Source organism: Cajanus cajan, chromosome 10 (assembly GCF_000230855.2).
Source record: "Cajanus cajan strain Asha chromosome 10, NIPB_CcT2T_4, whole genome shotgun sequence".
Taxonomy (NCBI): Eukaryota; Viridiplantae; Streptophyta; class Magnoliopsida; order Fabales; family Fabaceae; genus Cajanus; species Cajanus cajan.
In genome coordinates, this window is record NC_138526.1 from 33,379,832 (window position 1) to 33,400,384 (window position 20,553).

At 30.5% G+C, this 20,553-nt stretch overlaps 1 protein-coding gene across 1 annotated transcript; it reads left to right on the forward strand.

Annotated features, from left to right (window-relative positions):
* Window positions 1-3,203: 3,203 nt before the first annotated feature.
* Window positions 3,204-13,413, forward strand: LOC109805752 (cold-responsive protein kinase 1). Its single transcript, XM_020367940.3, has 7 exons — window positions 3,204-3,509; window positions 4,259-4,388; window positions 4,612-4,718; window positions 4,837-5,047; window positions 11,432-11,669; window positions 12,146-12,296; window positions 12,723-13,413. Exons 2-7 carry the CDS (start codon window positions 4,319-4,321, stop codon window positions 13,101-13,103), a joined length of 1,158 nt encoding a protein of 385 aa, XP_020223529.1. The 5' UTR covers window positions 3,204-3,509; window positions 4,259-4,318; the 3' UTR covers window positions 13,104-13,413.
* The last annotated feature ends 7,140 nt before the right edge of the window (window positions 13,414-20,553 follow it).

Consider the following 20,553-nt stretch of genomic DNA (forward strand, 5'->3'; position numbering starts at 1 on the left):
AAAGTAAAACTTACCTGTGATTTATATTTAAAAATGTTTTTATTAATATATTTTACTTTGAATTAACGATATGCGTTTAGGTTTGAAACTTTAGACCAATTTGTTTTCATGAGGACAACTATTTGTCGATTTGTTAATTCAGCTTATTTATTAAACTATTTTTCTTTTATATGAGCTGTTTTTTTTTTCTTTTGAAATTGGCTGGTGCCAAAATAATTTGCATAAAACAGCTTAAGATATTTTGTTCGGGTATTCTAATTATTTATGACATAAATTACACGTTTAATTCGTCTATAATATTAAAATCTATAATTTTTATTTTGTTATTTTTAATTTTATAATTTTAGTTTTCGTTCTTCATTAATATTCATTTATTAATAGTTAAAATTGTAATATTAATCATGATTTGATAATAAATAAAAAAACTTAACAATTAATATTTAATAATATTATACCTAAATTACACTTTTAGTTTTTTTTATCATAATAGCAGTAAAATGAAATGTCAAAAAGATGATAAAGATAATTAAAAATATAATTTAGTTTAAATATTATTAAATATTAATTGTCGTGTCATTTATATAATGTTAGGTCATTTTATAATTTTAACAATTAATAAATAAGCATGTAGTGAGAGAACCAAAATTATGAATTATATAAAATAAGAAAATTAAATTTTAAAAAATTAAAAATACAAGAAAAAAAAATACATATTTGATATTATAGGAGGATACATGACTCAGGGTTAGGGTTTAGTCAACAATATGTAAAAAGAATATCAATATACCACCTTTTGATGTCCATTTTTTAAAAGATGATTATATTTTTTGTTATATTATAATTTTTCCCATTAATGTATCTTTTAAATAAAATCTGTATTCTTAAGAAAAATAAAATAACATGTTGAGAAAAGTTAATAACAAACTCTCTAATTAATTAAAAATTCAGTAAAAAAACACAAAATTTCACATGTCTTATATAATGATCCTCTATTATAATTTCATAATTTTCAATAATTTATAATAATTAGAGTGAGTGTGTTATAGTAAGAGTTTGTTAGAAAGTTAGTAACACTCTTCTTTTCCTAATGGGGGTATATATAGGGTCTAGGGTATATATATAGGCGTTATTTAAATATAATGTTGAGTTGGTTATTTGAGAAGAAAATCTACGGTACCTATTATTAAGGAAATACCATTTAGCAATTATTTTTTCAGATTTTATTTTTTATTATATTTTACTCCTAAATTCATACTATATAACCATCTTCTCTCAACCCTTCTAAAAAATAGACATACATAAATACAAAATAAAATGTCTCTTTTTCTTATCAGTATATATAATAATTTTTTGCTTCAAAAAATCAGTATATATAATAATTTTAACATGCAAATAATTTTTTGGAAAAATATTATTTATATACTAAAAGTGTGAAGGTGTTGTATATTGTCATTTGATAATTCTGATATAAAAAGATATTGTCATTTAATAATTATTATATGGTAAATTTATTATATTTTCTAATTTTCTTTAAATTGTATTATGATAATTTTTAATTGATTGACAATATAAAAAAATTACACAGAAAATATAACTTTATTAAAATATTTGTACCGTGAGAGTCAACATGATATTAGGTATAGTTTATGATTGGAGAAAAAAAAAATTAATATATCCTAAACGGATGTTTACGGATAATTTACTTCTTAATTTGGTTATCTTAAAAAGGTAATGAAATTAAAAATATTGTAACAACGTTATAATTTAAATAACATCATGATCATGTCGAAAAAATAACATAACAAGGTATGTTAAACAAAGTAATACAAAAAAGTACAGATTATGAAATAGTGAAAAATATCTAAGGCATAAGTTTCATGTCAATAATAAGATAAGATTCTTTTTTCATTTAAATGTTTGCAAATATTGAAAATATAACTTTTTTATATTAATTTTCAGTTGAAATTTATTTATTTTAGTCTTGAAAATTATAAAAGAGATATAATTTTTTAATTTCTGTCAAGTGAATAAAGATATACAATTTTTATCAATGTAGGATTTAAAAATAAATATATTTTAATCGGGAATTAAAATAAAAATGATACTTTAAGAATCGTCAAAATATATTCAAGATTTTTTTCAACTAGCATATATATATATATATATATATATATATATATGGCTAGATTGTGTGAAGTGAAATGTCTTTCAACTAGGAAGTATTCCATGCATTGCACACATAAAATAATAAATTTAAAAAATGTTGAAAAACCGTTTCAGTCTTAAATAATAAATAACTGCTATCAATTATCAATCGAAAAAATAATTACCACCAATTACAAAATATAGGGAAAATAATATAGATATATATAATATAATATAAAATATATATATATAATATGATAGAGTAAAAAATGAAGAAAAATAAGAATAAAAAACAGATATAAGAGAAAAGATAATGTAGATGTATATTAATCTGTTTAAGAAAAGTATATTAAGTATTTTTTTGAAGTCAATCTTAATCGAATTTCCATTCGTAGACTCGTGATAAAGTCCTCCGTACATTCCACACTCGTAAACTTCCGTAGTAATAAATGAGCACGAGGGATTTCTAATTTTACAACTTAAAAAGTAAAATAAATAAAAAAATAGCAATATGTTACACGTGCAAGTCTAACCATACAATAAATGTATATCAATCAACTAGTGGATTCATTGGTCCAAGTTGTTATAGGTTTTTTTTTTTGGTTCGTTCCTACTCGCTAGGAGGGAGGCACTTCAAAAGGTGAGATAGCTGACCCCAAGATTTAACCCGGCTGCATACACAAGGCAGGATTCGAACCCCTGACCTTGCTTAAGCGTGGATCAACCCCTACCACTGAACCACACGCTTGAAGTTCCAAGTTGTTATAATTTAATTGTATGAGAGAGTAGTTGTTATAGTTTTTAATTAGCACCAAAAGTTTGAATCTTTTAGTATATCTTATTAAAAGTTTTGTCAAATACTTATTGAGAATTTTTTATATCATTCAAAGTAGTTATTTTCTTTGATATCATCTTATCTTATAGTATAAAAAGAAAGAGTTTAATTATGGCATTAGCATATAGTATTTTTAGTTCAAAAAAAAAAATAGATCCTACTAGTGTACATTCGTACTGGTCAATTAAGTGATGAAAAGCAAAAATCCTATGGTGTATTCAGGATTTACGTGTGAATGGAGGTAGTTGATAGCGTGAAAAGAGAAGCATATTGGCAAATATTAGGTGTACCATGAAACACCGAGTGGTTGAAGCTGCCTTGGTCTTGGTCTTGTCCGAAAAGGAAAGAGAGAAGATTCAAACCGAGTACGCGTCGGTTCATGGCTTCATGATCATTCATGGACCCTTCCATTAATTCATTAATCCAACAATAAAACCCCATCATCACGCTTTCTCCACTGAATCTCCTCCACAACTTCTACAAACCCATCTTTGTTTTCTGTCTTCACTTTCTTCCTCTGTCGTCTCAGGTGTGTTTTTTTTCTTGTCTTTGGGTGCCCTTTAATCATGGCTTTGTGGTATGTTTTATTTCTCTTTTGTCCTTGGCAAAGTTGCAATCTTTTTACCTTTTTGGTTTGTTGGGGGTAAGATGGTGCTTCTGATTTTTTTGTTTTATTTGAAAAGTTGTTTTGCTTTTTTGGTTGAGCTTTGGTTTCTACATGCTGTTTCAGTCACTGGTGAATTTAGTTCAGTTTTTCGTTATTGATCTTCTTTGAGCTGTGAAAAGCTGCACCAAGTTGAATCAGTGTGAAGAATGAAGAGAAGCATGTGAAAAGCACGGTTTTCATTTGAAAATTTGCATTGTGAAGTGTTAAGCTATGGTATCAGCTATTAGATTTTGTATGCGTCTGGTTTGGATAAACTTCTTGATAAGCTTTTTGGAAGCTATTTCAAGAGAAAAAAAAGGAGAAATACAAATGAAATAAAATTCTCCATAACTTAAAACAAGCTTATGGAGAAGTTACATGACAGAATTTATACAAATTAGCTCACGGAAAAGTTATTTAATTTTTTCTTTTTTATTTATTTTTAAATGTTTTTGGAGAAGTTTTCTAAACAGAATATATGTCAAATCTGCTATAGAAAATCATGAATGTACTTTGTTATGCTCTTGCAAGGCTTGAGATTTTGCATTATCTTTTATCATGTTTGATTAGTTTTATGTACTTTCCACTTTGTTATTCTTCAAAACAGTAACACTTTTTGATGGTTCAACCAGGTGACCTTGGAAGCAATTGATACCATTTGACGATTGAAGCTACTATTACTTCATTCAGTTATGACTTGTTTTCCTTTCTTATTCAATAAATCATCTTCTTCAGGAAGACAAGATCCAGAAATAGATGAAGGTAACTTAATTGCAGGCTATAATAAATTACAGTACATTATACATAGTTTATACTGAGATGGCATTGTATAGTTTCTTAAATTTGATTAATTTTCTAGGGATGTGATTGTGTTCTCGAATTGAGATATCTATTATATAATTGATTGATAAAAATCTACTTACGATATTAGATTTTAGTTGAGTATTAGGTTCTGAACTGAATGTATTTTGAATATATATTTCAGGCATTCATAATGTTAGAATCTACACCTACAAAGAACTCAGAAATGCAACTGAAGATTTTAGTCCAGTCAATAAAATTGGAGAGGGCGGTTTTGGTTCTGTCTACAAGGTAAACTAGATCATGTGGTCACGCTGCATGCATCATCATAGCAATTGGTCTGATCATTGTTTTTTCCTCCTCCTAATGGAAGACAATGAATCCTTAACTTATTATGGTGGATGATCAGGGACGGCTCAAAGATGGAAAAGTTGCTGCAATAAAAGTTCTTTCGGCTGAATCAAGACAAGGGGTGAAGGAGTTCTTGACAGAGATTAATGTGATCTCAGAGATAGAGCATGAAAATTTGGTTAAGTTATATGGTTGTTGTGTGGAGAAAAATAACAGAATATTAGTCTACAACTACCTTGAGAATAACAGCCTATCACAAACTCTTCTAGGTAAATTTTTTTTTTTTTTTAATTTTATTTGGGTAACTGTCTGTGTTTTATCTGTTGATGCTTACTTGCTTAGCATGATGCATGGAAATAGGGGTGTTCATGGATCGGTTTTTTGAAAAAACCGATCCAAACCGAACCGAACCGTTTTATAAAAGTGGATCGGTTAACCGATCCATTTTTTATAAAGTGGATCGGTTTGGTTTTTTTAAAATATGGATCGGTTTTTTTGAAATTGGATCGGTTCGGTGCGGTGCAGTTATCCACTTTTTTACTCATATATGGATCGGTTTTTTTAGAAAACCAAACCGAACCGAACTAATCCACTTTGTAAAAATGGATCGGATAACTGAACCGATTTTATAAAGTGGTTCGGTTCGGATTTTTTTTCAAAATGGATCGGATTTTTCAATATGGATCGGATCGGTTATGGATCGGTTCGGATCAATTTGGATTTTTTGCACACCCCTACATGGAAAGTAGTCTCATCTCTCAGGATCCGTTCTCTTGAAATATTGTTGGAAAAAAGCCTTTTGCTAAAGCTTTCTGGCATTAGTTGAGAAGAAAGATTTATTCATGGATTGGTTTTTGTCATGAATCAACTATCCCGAAGGCTTAAGATGTTAGATGAAGATATATGAATGGTTGTATATTATGAACCTCTTTGGATACAAGTTAGAAGAGCTTTTAAGAGCTTCTATTTTGGAAAAATCTCTTTATTTTTAGTAGAGGAGTTCATAAAAACTCTTATAAGCTTGTATCCAAACAAATTCTATATCTTCAACCGGCCCTGTTGGTCCTTCAGCTTATAACACCTAACAAGAAGATTAAAGCATACAAGAACCACAAAATACTAATGCACACATATGCACATAGATGCAAGAATGTTTATAAAATGCAGAAATTAAAGATGAGGGACAAAGAAAGAATAACACCAAGCTTTACGTGGTTCAGCCTTGAGGCCTACATCCACGGGAAGAGCAGCAACAATTTTCTATGATTCTCAAGCAATACAAGTCACAAGTCTCACAAGAACCCTTTTCTTGTTCTACCACTCCTTGTAACTTTCACCCTTTTTTTTCTCTTAACCCCTTTCCACTCACTTGTATTTATATTACATACAAGAGAGAAAAATAAGAAAGGAAAAACATATATAGAATACAAGAGAATCCAATAACCAACTAACAATAATAAAGAGTTAGTTGAGAAACTGTTTTTACTTAATTCTGTTTTAGAGTCACACAGATCAACAAATCTCCACCTTGACTCTTAAAACAAATAAGAAGAAGAACCCTTGAACCTCCAGAACTGCTCTGCTCTTCACATTCATGCTTCAATCAACTTGAAAAATTGATCAAGTCCAAGCAATGCTTGAACTTAGCTCTAGGAAGTGACTTTGTTAGCATATCAGCTGGGTTGTCTTCAGTGGCAATCTTTAGAACTTGAATCTTTCTTGTTTCAATCATATCTCTGATGAAATGATATCTAATGTCTATATGTTTGGTCCTTTCATGATAAGTATGGTGATTGGCTAAGTGAATAGCACTTTGGCTATCACAATTTATGGTAACTCTAGACTGATTTATACCTAGATCACCAATCAATCCTTTTAACCATGAACCTTCCTTGGCTCCTTCAGTAAGGGCAATATACTCAGCTTCAGTTGTTGACAAAGAAACCACTGATTGTAGGTTAGCTTTCCAAGTTACTGCAGAACCAAACATAGTGAACACATAACCTGTTAATGACTTTCTTGTATCAAGACATCCTGCAAAATCAGCATCAACATATCCAATCACAGCATCTCCTTCTGTATGACTTCTTTTAAATCTCAAACCACATCCCAAAGTCCCATTGAGATATCTAAACAACCATTTCAATGCATTCCAATGAAGTTGACCAGGATTTGCCATAAACCTGCTAACCAAACTAATTGCATAAGCCAAATCTGGTCTGCAGCACACCATGCCATACATGACACTACCAACCCCACTAGCATAGGGAACAGACTCCATCTTGATCCTTTCTTCCTCAGTTTTAGGAACCTGAGAAATAGACAGTTTTGATAGAGATCCAAGAGGTGTATTGACAGGTTTAGATTGATGCATTCTAAACCTCTCAACTACTTTCTTCAAATAATTTTCTTGTGATAGGAACAATTCTCCTTCATTTCTGTTTCTAATGATGTCCATTCCCAAAATCCTCTTGGCAGGGCCAAGATCCTTCATTTCAAACTCAGAATTGAGCTTAGATTTAAAATTTTCTATCTCTTCCTTACTAGGACTTGCAAGAAGAATATCATCTACATATAGGAGTAGATATAACACATATTCCTTCTTTCTTTTAAGAACATATACACAGCTGTCATACCTGCATCTATAGAAACCCAACTTCATCAAAAAATCATCGAACCTCTTATACCACATCCTAGGACTTTGTTTCAGACCATATAAGGTTTTTTTAAGCAAGCAGACTTTGTTTTCTTCTTCAGAGAAACCTTCTGGTTGTTGCATATAAATGGTTTCTTCAAGGTCTCCATGCAGAAAAGCAGTTTTGACATCCATTTGTTCCAACTCCAAGTCAAACTGGTTTACAATGCTAAGCAGAATCCTTATAGAACAATGCTTCACTACAGGTGAGAAAATCTCATTGTAGTCTACACCTTCAACCTGAGTAAATCACCGGGCAACAAGTCTTGCCTTGAACCTTGGTGCTTCAACTCCTGGAATGCCATCTTTCCTCTTGAAGATCCATTTGCAGCTTATGACCTTTTTCCCTGTTGGCAAACTAACAAGCTTCCAAGTCAAATTCTTTTGTAGAGATTTCATCTCTTCATGTACAGCCTTCATCCAATCTTGTGCTTCACTGCTTTCCATAGCCTCCTTATAAGTCTTTGGTTCAAATCCTTGCACTTCATTTGCAGTATTAAGAGCATAGCAAATAAGGTCAGCATAACCATATCTGCTAGAAGGTTTAGGAACTCTCCTTGCTCTATCTCTTACCAATTGATAACTTGATATATCCTGATTTCTAGCAACTTCACCTGAACTTGAAGCTCCATCAGTGATTTCTTCAGAATTTTCAGTTTGATTTATTTCTGAAGAGTGTGTGGAAGACTCCACCTCAAACTGAACATGATCTTTACTAGAGCTCTCTTCCATTTGTTGTTCTTCAAGTATTCCCAATTTGGTCTCATCAAAGGTAACATCCCTACTGATTATGCATTTTCCTCCACCTTTTTCCAACTTCCATAGCTTGTAGCCTTTCACTCCATCTGGATATCCTATGAAAACACACTTCACAGCTCTTGGTTCTAACTTACCCTCTTTCACATGAGCATAAGCTAGAGATCCAAACACTCTCAGATTAGAGTAATCTACAGGTTTTCCATGCCAAGCTTCCATAGGAGTTTTATTGTTCAATGCAGAGGAAGGACACCTATTTATGAGATATGCAGCAGTGGTAGCAGCTTCACCCCAGAATTTCTTTGACAATCCTGAACCAAGAAGCATGCATCTAACCCTTTCCAAGATAGTTCTATTCATCCTCTCAGCAAGCCCATTTTGTTGAGGTGTATGAGGGACTGTTCTATGTCTTTTAATCCCCTGGTTCCTGCAAAACTCAGCAAACTGCTCTGAAAGAAACTCCAGGCCATTGTCAGTCCTTAATACTTTTAACTTGGTTTCAAGTTGGTTTTGGATCAGAGTATACCAATCCCTGAATTTTTTATATGTTTCAGTTTTATCTTTTAGTACATACAACCACACTCTTCTAGTAAAGTCATCAATGATAGTGAGAAAATAAGAACCTCCACCTAGAGTTTTAACTCTAGAAGGTCCCCACAAATCAGCATGAACATACTCAAAAGGCCTGCTAGAAACATGTATACCAGTTCCAAACTTTACCCTGTGAGACTTACCTAACACACAATGTTCACAGAATTCTAACTTATCAAGCTTATCACCCTTGAGCAAATTCTGTTTTTCTAGTTCAATTAGGCCTCTCTCACTTACATGTCCTAGCCTTAAATGCCATAGTTTTGTTTTATCAATATCATTTCTAGCTATAGATGCATGAGCCATAACAGTAGATCCATCTAAGACAAACAAGCCATTATTCTTATCTTTGTTACCTTTAGCAATCACAAGAGATCCATTCAAAATTTTAAGTACACCATGTTGAGTTTTAGTAGCATAACCTAAACTATCAAACATGCTTATAGATATAAGATTTCTCTTGAGATCAGGCACATACCTCACATCTTTAAGGATGTATTCTCTATTGTCAAACATTTTAAGCCTGACTGTGCCAATTCCTTGCACCTGACATGGATGATCATCTCCAAGCAACACTGCCCCTCCTTCCTTAAGCTTCAAGGTTTCAAAATAGTCTTTCTTGGGACACATGTGATAAGAACACCCTGAGTCCATAACCCAGTCTTTTTGTGTCTGTGAAGTTGTGACTACAAGAACATCAGCACTCTCATAGCCATAAGATATTGCAGCTATGTCAGCAGAATCAGCTGATGATTTTTGGTCCCTATTCCTCTCAGGACAGTTCTTCTTGAAATGACCAACCTTGTGACAGTAGAAGCACTTGAATTTTGACCTGTCACCAATTTTAGATTTTGATCTAGCTTTCTTTCCTTTCTGACTTTGTCCCTTTTTCTCACTTCTGCCTCTTGACACATTCAAACTCTCCCCATTATCATCTGTCTTGTTATCTTGTTGTCTTTGCAACTCTTTTGTCCTAATTGAAGTTTGCACTTCATCCAGAGTAATGTCCTGTTCTTTGCCATAAAGAATGGCATCCTTGAAGTGTTCATAATTCCTTGGTAGTGAGTTCAAAAGGAGCAGAGCCTTGTCTTCATCTTCCAGCTGTACTTCTATATTTTCCAAATCATCCAAGATCTTGTTGAACTCAGCTAATTGATCCACAATTGATTTTGTTTCTGTCATCTTGAATGAGTACAATCTTTGTTTCAAACATAATCTGTGTGCTAATGACTTTGTCATGTACAAAGACTCCAGCTTGAGCCACATAGCTGCAGCAGTTTTCTCTCTAGCAACCTCCCTGAGAGCCTTGTCACCTAGACATAGAATTATAGCACTCCTAGCCTTCTCAATCATGTTTGTTTTCTCCTTCTGAGTTAAAGAACTTGACATTTTTTCTTCTCCTTTTATAGCTTCTGCACACCCTTGTTGAATCAAGATTGCTTCCATCTTGATCCTCCAAAGCCCGAAATCATTCTCGCCAGAAAACTTCTCTATGTCATACTTTGTATTTCCCATTCTTGATGGTGTTTATCCCCACAGACGGCGCCACTTGTTGGTCCTTCAGCTTATAACACCTAACAAGAAGATTAAAGCATACAAGAACCACAAAATACTAATGCACACATATGCACATAGATGCAAGAATGTTTATAAAATGCAGAAATTAAAGATGAGGGACAAAGAAAGAATAACACCAAGCTTTACGTGGTTCAGCCTTGAGGCCTACATCCACGGGAAGAGCAGCAACAATTTTCTATGATTCTCAAGCAATACAAGTCACAAGTCTCACAAGAACCCTTTTCTTGTTCTACCACTCCTTGTAACTTTCACCCTTTTTTTTCTCTTAACCCCTTTCCACTCACTTGTATTTATATTACATACAAGAGAGAAAAATAAGAAAGGAAAAACATATATAGAATACAAGAGAATCCAATAACCAACTAACAATAATAAAGAGTTAGTTGAGAAACTGTTTTTACTTAATTCTGTTTTAGAGTCACACAGATCAACAGGCCCCGCCTCACACGAGCCTTTCGGGCTTAAAGTGTGGATAATGCATAGACTTACCTATTTTGGTGTTGAAATTCAACTTATTATCAGAAGAACGAGATTCAAGGATTGAACTATAGACCATGTCATAGAGGATCTGATACCAAGTCATGAACCAACCATATTAAAAGCTTAAATTGTTAAGTGAAGACACGTGAATGTTTCATATGTTGGGATGCAAGCAAAGTCCCACATCGTTCAAACAAGAGGATGGACATAGGTTTATATACACACACTTGTCTCAGTTGGTTGAGAGGCTTTTTGGGTGATATCCAAAAGCAAATCCGTGGACCCAAAGCGGACAATATCTCACCAATGTGGAGACATGTGTATATGTGTGGTAACCCCCTCGGACCACAACAAGTGGTATTGATCAAGTGACCGGCTCGACGGGTATGATGGTTAGCAGGTGGATCTAAATTTGGGATTCATTGTGTGTGTCGAAAGTCTTCTGAGCGTGAGGACTTGGGCCCAAAGCGGACAATATCTTTTATTAACTAGTCTTCGACTCTTTTAATCTTACTCTAATTCTTTTCTAATCAATTTTTTTCTCTCTTTACAGGTGGAGGTCACAGTAGTATCTACTTTGATTGGCGAACACGATGTAAAATATGTGTTGGAGTTGCACGTGGGCTTGCCTTCCTTCATGAAGAAGTACGGCCTCCTATTGTTCATAGGGATATAAAAGCAAGCAATATCCTCCTTGACAAAGATCTTACACCCAAGATTTCAGATTTTGGTCTTGCGAAGCTTATTCCAGCAAATATGACTCATGTCAGCACGCGTGTTGCAGGAACAATGTAAGTATTGTAAATTATAATCACTGAAAAAATTGGAAGCTTTTTAGTTTGTTTTATTTTACCCCTTGAAACTGCAAAGCAACCTTCGCAATTCCAATTTTGAAGACTTGAACCTTCCCCCCAATTCCCAGGTTTTTTATTCAAGATCTTTGACTAAAACATGGAAGTTAACACTTGTGGGGTATGTTCTGATTGGTCAGAATTAGATTCTACTATACAGAATAATTAGGATATAGTTGACATATGACAAGATTGATCACATCCTGTGACAAGATTGATCACATCCTGTATATTTAATATTTATTTTGTAACAATCCATTTTGATGTCAATTGATGACACTATAGTTTATATTCACTATCTTTCCCTCCTTACTTGAGGAAGAGGAATGCTTCTGTTTTGCTGTTTACACAAGCATGTAATATTTTTTAATCAAATATTTTATATCAGAAATTTGCTGATGAATAGTTTATTTCAGAGGGTATTTAGCACCCGAGTATGCAATAGGGGGGAAGCTAACACGGAAAGCAGACATCTACAGCTTCGGTGTCCTCCTTGTGGAGATAGTAAGTGGAAGATGCAACACAAATTCACGGCTACCAATAGAAGAACAATTTCTTCTGGAGAGGGTATGTATATTTCGTATTTTCAATCATATTTGCATTTTGACGTATCTTTTACTAGCACCAATTCTTACAACCAGTTTCTTTATTCAATCTTAATATATTTTAACTAAACCTGAATTCACCATATTCATTTAGCAATTACTTACCTGAAGTTCCTAGTGTTAAAGCTACACATAAAAGCTTTACTCCCTAATCGGTTTGACCATAACTGAGTGTGTTTTGATCCAGTTTATAATGTTAAAGGATTGTGTTTGTTCTCCCTTTCTCAAGAAGCAAGTCTTTCTTATGACTTATTTGTAATCTGGATTTGCTAACTTAATATTTTATTTACTAGGCTTTGGCATTTCATTGCATAAGTGTGATCATATTCTAAAGCATCATATGAGATTTCTGGACCTTCTCTTATTTATTTTTCTTCTGTTCTTACAGACATGGGAACTTTATGAGCGAAAGGAATTGGTCGGCCTGGTAGACATGTCACTGAATGGGGAATTCGATGCTGAGCAAGCTTGTAAGTTTCTGAAGATTGGCCTTCTTTGCACGCAGGAATCGCCAAAGCTCCGGCCATCGATGTCATCTGTGGTCAAGATGCTCACTGGAAAAATGCATGTTGATGACAGTAAGATAACAAAGCCTGCCTTAATATCTGACTTTATGGACCTCAAAGTTGGGAAGAACCAAGAAAGTAGTAGTATTGATCCGAAGTATTCATCTATATACCATACATCCTCTTCATCAGACAACCATGACACTACCATGTCATCCCTCACAACTTCAACCTTGACTGCTAAATATGATCAAAGCATGTAAACATCGATGGGTAGTGATATGTCCTTTAACTTAAAAGGTAATTTCATTTGCTTAGAGGTGTATTTAATGCAAATTTTGCAACCTATTCATATTTTTTAGTGTTTTTTTAGATGCCGCCCCCCATGACTAGGAAGTTGCTATTTGATGTTTTGTAAATATGAGCCGGGCTTGTGTTCAATGATAAGTTTGAAGATCTTTTCATTTTCTATGTATCCTGATTCTTGTCTCATGATTTGTCTTTCTCAAATCTACTCTTGTAAACTAGCACAAAAAAATAAAAATAAAAAATGTCATTTTGTTTTATAACTAAGTTATTGGTATGGAATACTTACATGTTTTACCAATGACTTATCTATAGTGTGTTTTTTTTATCACATTTTTTTCATCCATAAGTCAAATTTTAAATCTTGCCTAAGAAAATTAAATTCAATATCACTCATACTGATGAGTTATTGGCAAAAAAAATTGTCCTTTTAAATGCACTTCAGATGATAGGCATAGTTTTAATTTTTCACATGATGACATGCCTTGAACATCATGGAGTTGAGATTTAGGTTGTGTTTGCATCTCTGTTGAATCACATTCAACACCCATCTATTGTGAGAGGGATTGACATTGAAGTTTGAGCATGCATTGGAAAGTGGGAATGGTAAAGAACAAACACACTCTTAAAGCAATAACCATCCAATGCATTTCCTATGCCTTGGTCTTTTGTACTACTATATCAGGTAGGAGCAACGTTGTCTAAATTTCTTGTAATTCCAGCTCAAGAAGTCCTTATATTGAGAGTGGTAAACTTCCAAACTTTAGGCACAGATAATGAAACTTCCATAATAGAACTATGCTAGGGACAATGTGGAACTCTTGTCTGTATTCAGAACACTCGGTCAGGGTCAACTGTGTTGGATTGAACTTCCTCTCAACTTTCTTGTTCGTAAGCCGGGAACAGTTGGTGATCACTGATCAGACATAATACCACCTTTTACAATGAGTCATTTTTCTGACAAAGGTGGCACCCCTATAAATGAGTGTGTACTTTCTCTGGGAAATTTACAGTAAGAGATATATATTAAAAAGAAGGGTTAAATGCTAAAAAGAAATTTAACATAGCGTTTAATCATTTTTTTATCTCTTACGGAAAATTTCTAGTAGCGGAGAGGATGTATATCCTATAATTACTACTCTCTTCATCTAAAAATGACTAGAGTTTTAACATTTTTTTCAAAATGATGGATGTTTTCAGCTTTCAATGTAATATTTTTTCCTTTTAAATCTTCAAATACCACAATTGAAAAAGTAATACATTTATTGAGAGTGTCAAACTATTTTAGTAAAATTACATAAAGAGTGATATATTTATTATTATTCTTAATTTGTTCTTAAAAAATATAAAGGTGAAGTCATTTTGAGATGGAGGAAGTATTTGTCAAGGACTAAGTGTTGGTTTTGAGGATTGAATTATATTAAAAGAAAGATATATTTATTGATGTTTTTAATTGGTGTCTAAGGTTTGCTTATATTGGGAATAAGTCTTTTTTTTTATTATTTTCATTTCTTATTTTATTTCCTAATTATAAAAAAAATTATTTTTCATTTTCAAAGATTTGGATAGAAAATAATAAGAATAACTTTTCATTATTTTTATTGTTTCTTACATAAACTGTTGAAAATAAAAAAGGAAAGGAAAAAAAATAAGATGACATTTTTTGTAATTTATAAATAAATAATAAAATTAGACTGAATTTTCTAAAATAGTTCTTAAATAAGGTCATTATTGTACAAAATAAATAACCTAACCACCATTTCACAGGAAATAAATAACCTAACAAACATAAGGGGCCGTTTACTAACTGAACCTCGCCAAGCACGTGCCTCTCAAATTGGGTCTTCAGACTTCAAAGCCTATAATGAAATCAAAGATGGATTACCTAGGAATTGTTTCTATTTCTTGATCTTTGTTTTTATTTTACGAATTTAATTAGAATCCCTTATTGTTACCCAATTATAAATTTTCATATAATTAAAAATTATTTATTAACTTCATATTACTTTATATATTTATATCAATTTTTTTTAAAAATTAAACAACTTGAAAGAAATAAAATGATTATATTTTATTATATTTTAAAATGTATATACTATGTTAATTTTATTCTATAAGAATGAACTCTCAAATCATCTTGGATTAATATAAAATTTTGTATATATGATCTAAGAGTAAAAAACTTTCAATCTAACAATTGAATTTATAAAATTCACATTTAATATAAAATTATTGAACGGTGTAAATACTTAATAAAAGTTACACTAATGTCGTTTGAATCCTTCTCTTCTTAAAATAATAGTCATTTTAAAACTCATGTTCAATATAATTTTTTTTGTTGTGAAAAGTTTAGACAAATTGAATTTCAGGAACTCACCAAATTCAAGATAAAAAGGTGATTAATATGCTTGATAAATTATTGAAAGAGCTAATAAATTAATTGGCTTGAAACTTGTTTTTAGTAGTTTTTGGCTTAATTTTATAAATTGCAACTAGTTTTTTTCCTTCTTTTTTATATCTATTAATTTATTTAATTTTTTCAATCTCAAATAATCAAATATACACCTTTTAATTTATCAACTAATTTTATTAATCACTTTTAATTTAATTAATTAACTTATACATTTTTAACTCTTTTCTTATATAGTTTATAAGTTTTATCTATAATTGCATCCTAATTAGTTAATAGTTTGATGATTATGCATTGTTAAAATTTAGTATTGGTATAACTTATAAGTTAAATATTATAAAATTTAACAAACTTATAAATGATATTTTATAATTAAATAACAGTGTAACACAATTTTACATCATCGGTTAATAGCCATTTTTTTATCATTAGTCAATGAATTGATAATGTATCACGGTTAAACTTTTATCTTATTATGGATAAATTATACTTGTACTATGAGCAAACCCATCATAAAGATCACATTAGAATATGTATAAGAACAAAGTCCGTGCAAGCTATTGGATAAAACTTGGATGGTATCATACCTTTTTCTTGAAGGATTCAAATGAATCTACGTTATTAGAATATTTAAAGATAAAGTTTGTGTAAGAAACACCACTCTTGTATAATAAATGGAGTAAGAAAGAGAAGAGACAAAACTAATGATGCCTTCTAAGTTTGGTTCTGATTTTATTGAATGCAAAAACTACAAGTTTAAAAAGGGTTAAGGGTTATGGGGGATTGAGAAATCTTTTCTTTATGATCACGTGGGTGACAAGGACTGTTTTGTTAAGTATCAAGTTGAGGATACTGACAAACATTGAGAGAATAAATTCCTTCACCTATTTTGGGATGAAGTGGTTACAATCAATCTCTTTATTGTTGGTGGTCTCAACAGTTAGAAAAGTAAAACCATTGAAATTTTGGAAACTCTATCAATATTATTATCCTATGTTTCGGCGGTAGGAGTTGATCTACGCTTAAATAAGGTTAGGGATTCGAATTTTGTCTTATGTATTTAGCTGCATTAAATTTTGGGACCAAAAACGAATAAAAAAATTATGTAATCTTTAAAAGGAGGTGATCTCAATTTTGAATTTTAAATATATAATTATGTTAAATATTTAAAAGAAGAAAAAATCATTCATAACAATTATATTTAACTCAAACATCATTACTTTCTATCAAAATATACAAAAAAAAATTATGTAATAATTAACAAAAACGAAAGAAGATAAATCATAACGATTATAAAAAAAACTCTAAAATAAAAAGAATAACAAACCACCATTTATAAAAAAAAAAATTATATTTTAAATCAAAATTAACTAATTTATATCTAAACATTAATTTTCTTCTCTATAAATATGAAAATAAAAAATATATATATGCAAATAAAGTGAGAAATAATATTATCATCTACCACGAATGTGCCATGAAACAATTTAGATATATTCAAAATCATCCATAACAAATTTAGAATCATATTCTAACCAAACATCATGCAGATATTTAATAGCACACACAATAATAATAAATTCAACATGTAAAGCAGATTTAATATCAATGTACGATAAAAATTCAACAATTATTTATCTATAAAATAATTGACTTAAATTATTAGGGTTCTTTAATGTTATGTACAAAATTAAAGCTCGAGTCCTGCATTTGTAATTATAATTTTTATAGATAAAAATAAAAAGGACAGTGCTTATTGCTTAAGAATTTATGTACTTTGGGAATGTGGATTTGCTCATAAACTGTGATGCGTCACGGCACCCTGATGGAATGAAAGTTACTTTGCAAAGTGATGGCGATTTGACTAAGTACCAAGATTCCAAATGTAAGAAAAAATTATTTAATTATTAATATATATTAGAGTTTTTTTTTTTTTTATAAGCAAAAGAGATTTATATTAAAGAGAGTACAAGGGGTACTCCAACCCGTTACAAGAGACACAGATACAAAATTAGTGTTAATATGGGATACATACAATTATCATTATATTGCACATTAATTATTGGCTGCCACTGTGAGGGTCTATTTGAAAATTATTCTTCAAGAACTTAATTACTTAACTAAACCTATAATAATGCAATTATAAAATTATATAAGTAATTATTTTGTCCTTATGTATATATTATTGTGTATAATGTTATACAGGATATTAATTGTTTCATGTAATACACTACTTTTATTTATTCAGCTATATATTAGATTCATGCATTCATATATTTAAGATCCAACTTAGTTAGATTTCATACAATATAATACAATACTTACACACTGTGTTTAATGAACTTAGTTAGATTTCATTGGTCACTTTATAAATACCTCTATAATACACAAGTAATATGTATGTGATGCAATATATAAATCAATTCCATGTTTATGTATGCAGATTAGGTTGGATAACCTAGAGGGTTGACTTAGAAGCGTATTTAATCGAAACAAGATCTTTAAATAGAATATTATTATACTTTTTTTTTATTCAAAAGAAAGAATGACAAGGGACTCGAAGAATTTGGACCATGATGAATTGATGGATTAAGCATATTGAGGAGACTCTTAGGTTTGTTAGTTTTTATACTTATTTGATTTAAATTTTTGTACCTTAAAATTCCCATAAATCTTAGTTGAAAGGCTTTACTATATTTAGAAGAAAAAAATGCACTAAATAAAAATCATAAGTGTGATCAAAAGTTGTTAGTTCAACAAGTTTAGTATTTAGATTTCTTAAATGAAAAAGATTGAAATTTATATTTGATTTAAACATGTAATTGTAATTCAAAATATCACTTTATTTTGTAATGTATATATATATTTTTTTTACGGTAGTAGTTATAGATATAGATATTCCTTTTTTTTTGTTTGTTTAAATCTTTACATAATTTTAGTATATTATTGATAATTTATTTATTCCCTTAGTTGCCCATAGTTAGTAACTCACCTACCATATTTCCATGTTACTCATCATTTGTTTCTTTCCTTACTTACCAAAAGTTAAATTCAGCTACCATGTTCCCTTTCTCTCTCCTAGTGTTCAAATATGACAAAAACATATAAATGATCATTTTAATTGCCAATAGTTGGTGGGTATCTCATCTAACACATTTTCATATTAATCATCTTTTGTTTCTTTCTTTGAGTCATAACCTCATCTATATGATCAAACCTTGGGAATTACCATTTTTAATTAGGCTTGATAGTAGGTAATGATGTGAGTTGTATATGTAACTTTAAAGAGTTTAAAAATGGAATATATTTTACTTTTCTTTTTTCTTTTTTTTTTTGGAAAGAACACACATCTATATATAATCACAACCAATTTTTGGACATTAATTTGATATACATTGTGATTTATGAGTAACTTTAAAATTAAAAAGAAAAAAGGCAATTAGGAATCAAATTAGTCTTTGCGGCTTATGAGGGGTCTATGGTTTGGTTTGACCGACATGAAGCCTAAATCTGGCTAAAGTTATTTACAGAATAATTAAGTTAGGATAATGCTTTTTTAAAAGGACAAATTATATTGACACATCTTACACTTATTGAATTATACTTGATATACCTTTCCCTTTTGACCATACATAAATCCCTTTAATTTATTTATTTAGTTAAAATATCATTTTAAAAATCTTAAATAGGCTAGTCAATTTAAGTAAACGCAAATAAAATAATGTGATTATTGCTATTATTTAAAGCATTAAACCTTAATTGTAATATTTTTAAAATATATATACCAGTTGGTCTATTAAAAGGCTTAAGGTGATTATTTAACAAATTTGGAACCAACATTTTTTAACAATCGAATTATTTCAAAATCTTAGGCTTGACCACCAACCAACCAATTAACCCCACTTTTGCGACACCATCACCAGTGATTGTTCCAATAGCTGCAACTGATGCTAACACTAACTGCAACATTCTCACGAGTGTCTTCTTCTTCTTTTTTATTTTCATTTTTACAAACATAATCTGCATAATAAAAATGTATTTTTTATTAATTAAATATTATTTTAATATGATGAAATCAAATTTGAAAGTAATACTAGGGGTGTTTATGGATCGATTTTTTGAAAAATTTGAATCGAACCGTTTTATAAAAATGGATCGGTTAACTGATTCATTTTATAAAAAATGAATCAGTTTGATTTTTTTAAAATATGGATCGGTTTAGTGCGGTGCAGTTATCCACTTTTTACTCATATATAGATCAATTTTCTAAAAAAACCAAACCAAACCAATTCACTTTGTAGAAATGGATCGGATAACTGAATCGATTTTATAAAGTGGTTTGACTTAAAAAAAAATTTCAAAATGAATCAAATTTTTCAATACGAATTAAATCGATTATGAATCAGATCAGATTAATTTAAATTTTTTTCACACATCTAAGTAATACATTTGCAATCACAGTTAGTGTGACTAGTAATTTTTGTTTTGGTCTTCAATTAACCCTCACAACATCTATGACATTAATAAAGTGTATATATGTCATCCAAGCATGCAGGGGAATCATTAGCATTTGAGGAAATCTGATGCACATGGTAGAACATTTTTCATCACCATAATTAGTGTTTTTTTTTTTTTCCTGGAACATCACAATTATAGTACTTTGGTTGCTTACTGAAATCTCTCTTTTAATTTATGCTTTTTCTATTTATGACAATATTTTAGTGGAATAGTATTTTTTTTTTAAATAAGAATCACTGATGGTCGAATTTGAATTAGTTCAAATCTTTTTCCTCCCTTTCTAAAGCCAAACTACCCGTCAACTAATAAATAGCAGTATTACATAGGATTTGATATTAATGCCTCTTAATTTTTTTTATAAGATTCAATTCAAATTATGTATTATATTAATTACTTTTTTTTTACATGAAAATACTTCTACTACGAAATATATTAATTAAGTAAAAAATTAAGAAGATGAAATTTTAATTTAAAAAAAT

Bases quoted from the DNA above. Each gene is read 5' to 3' on its own strand.
- LOC109805752 (XM_020367940.3), top strand. From the start codon at position 4,319: ATGACTTGTTTTCCTTTCTTATTCAATAAATCATCTTCTTCAGGAAGA. The intron at 5,048-11,431 runs GTAAATTTTTTT...CTCTCTTTACAG, and splicing joins CCTATCACAAACTCTTCTAG to GTGGAGGTCACAGTAGTATC. The intron at 12,297-12,722 runs GTATGTATATTT...CTGTTCTTACAG, and splicing joins AACAATTTCTTCTGGAGAGG to ACATGGGAACTTTATGAGCG.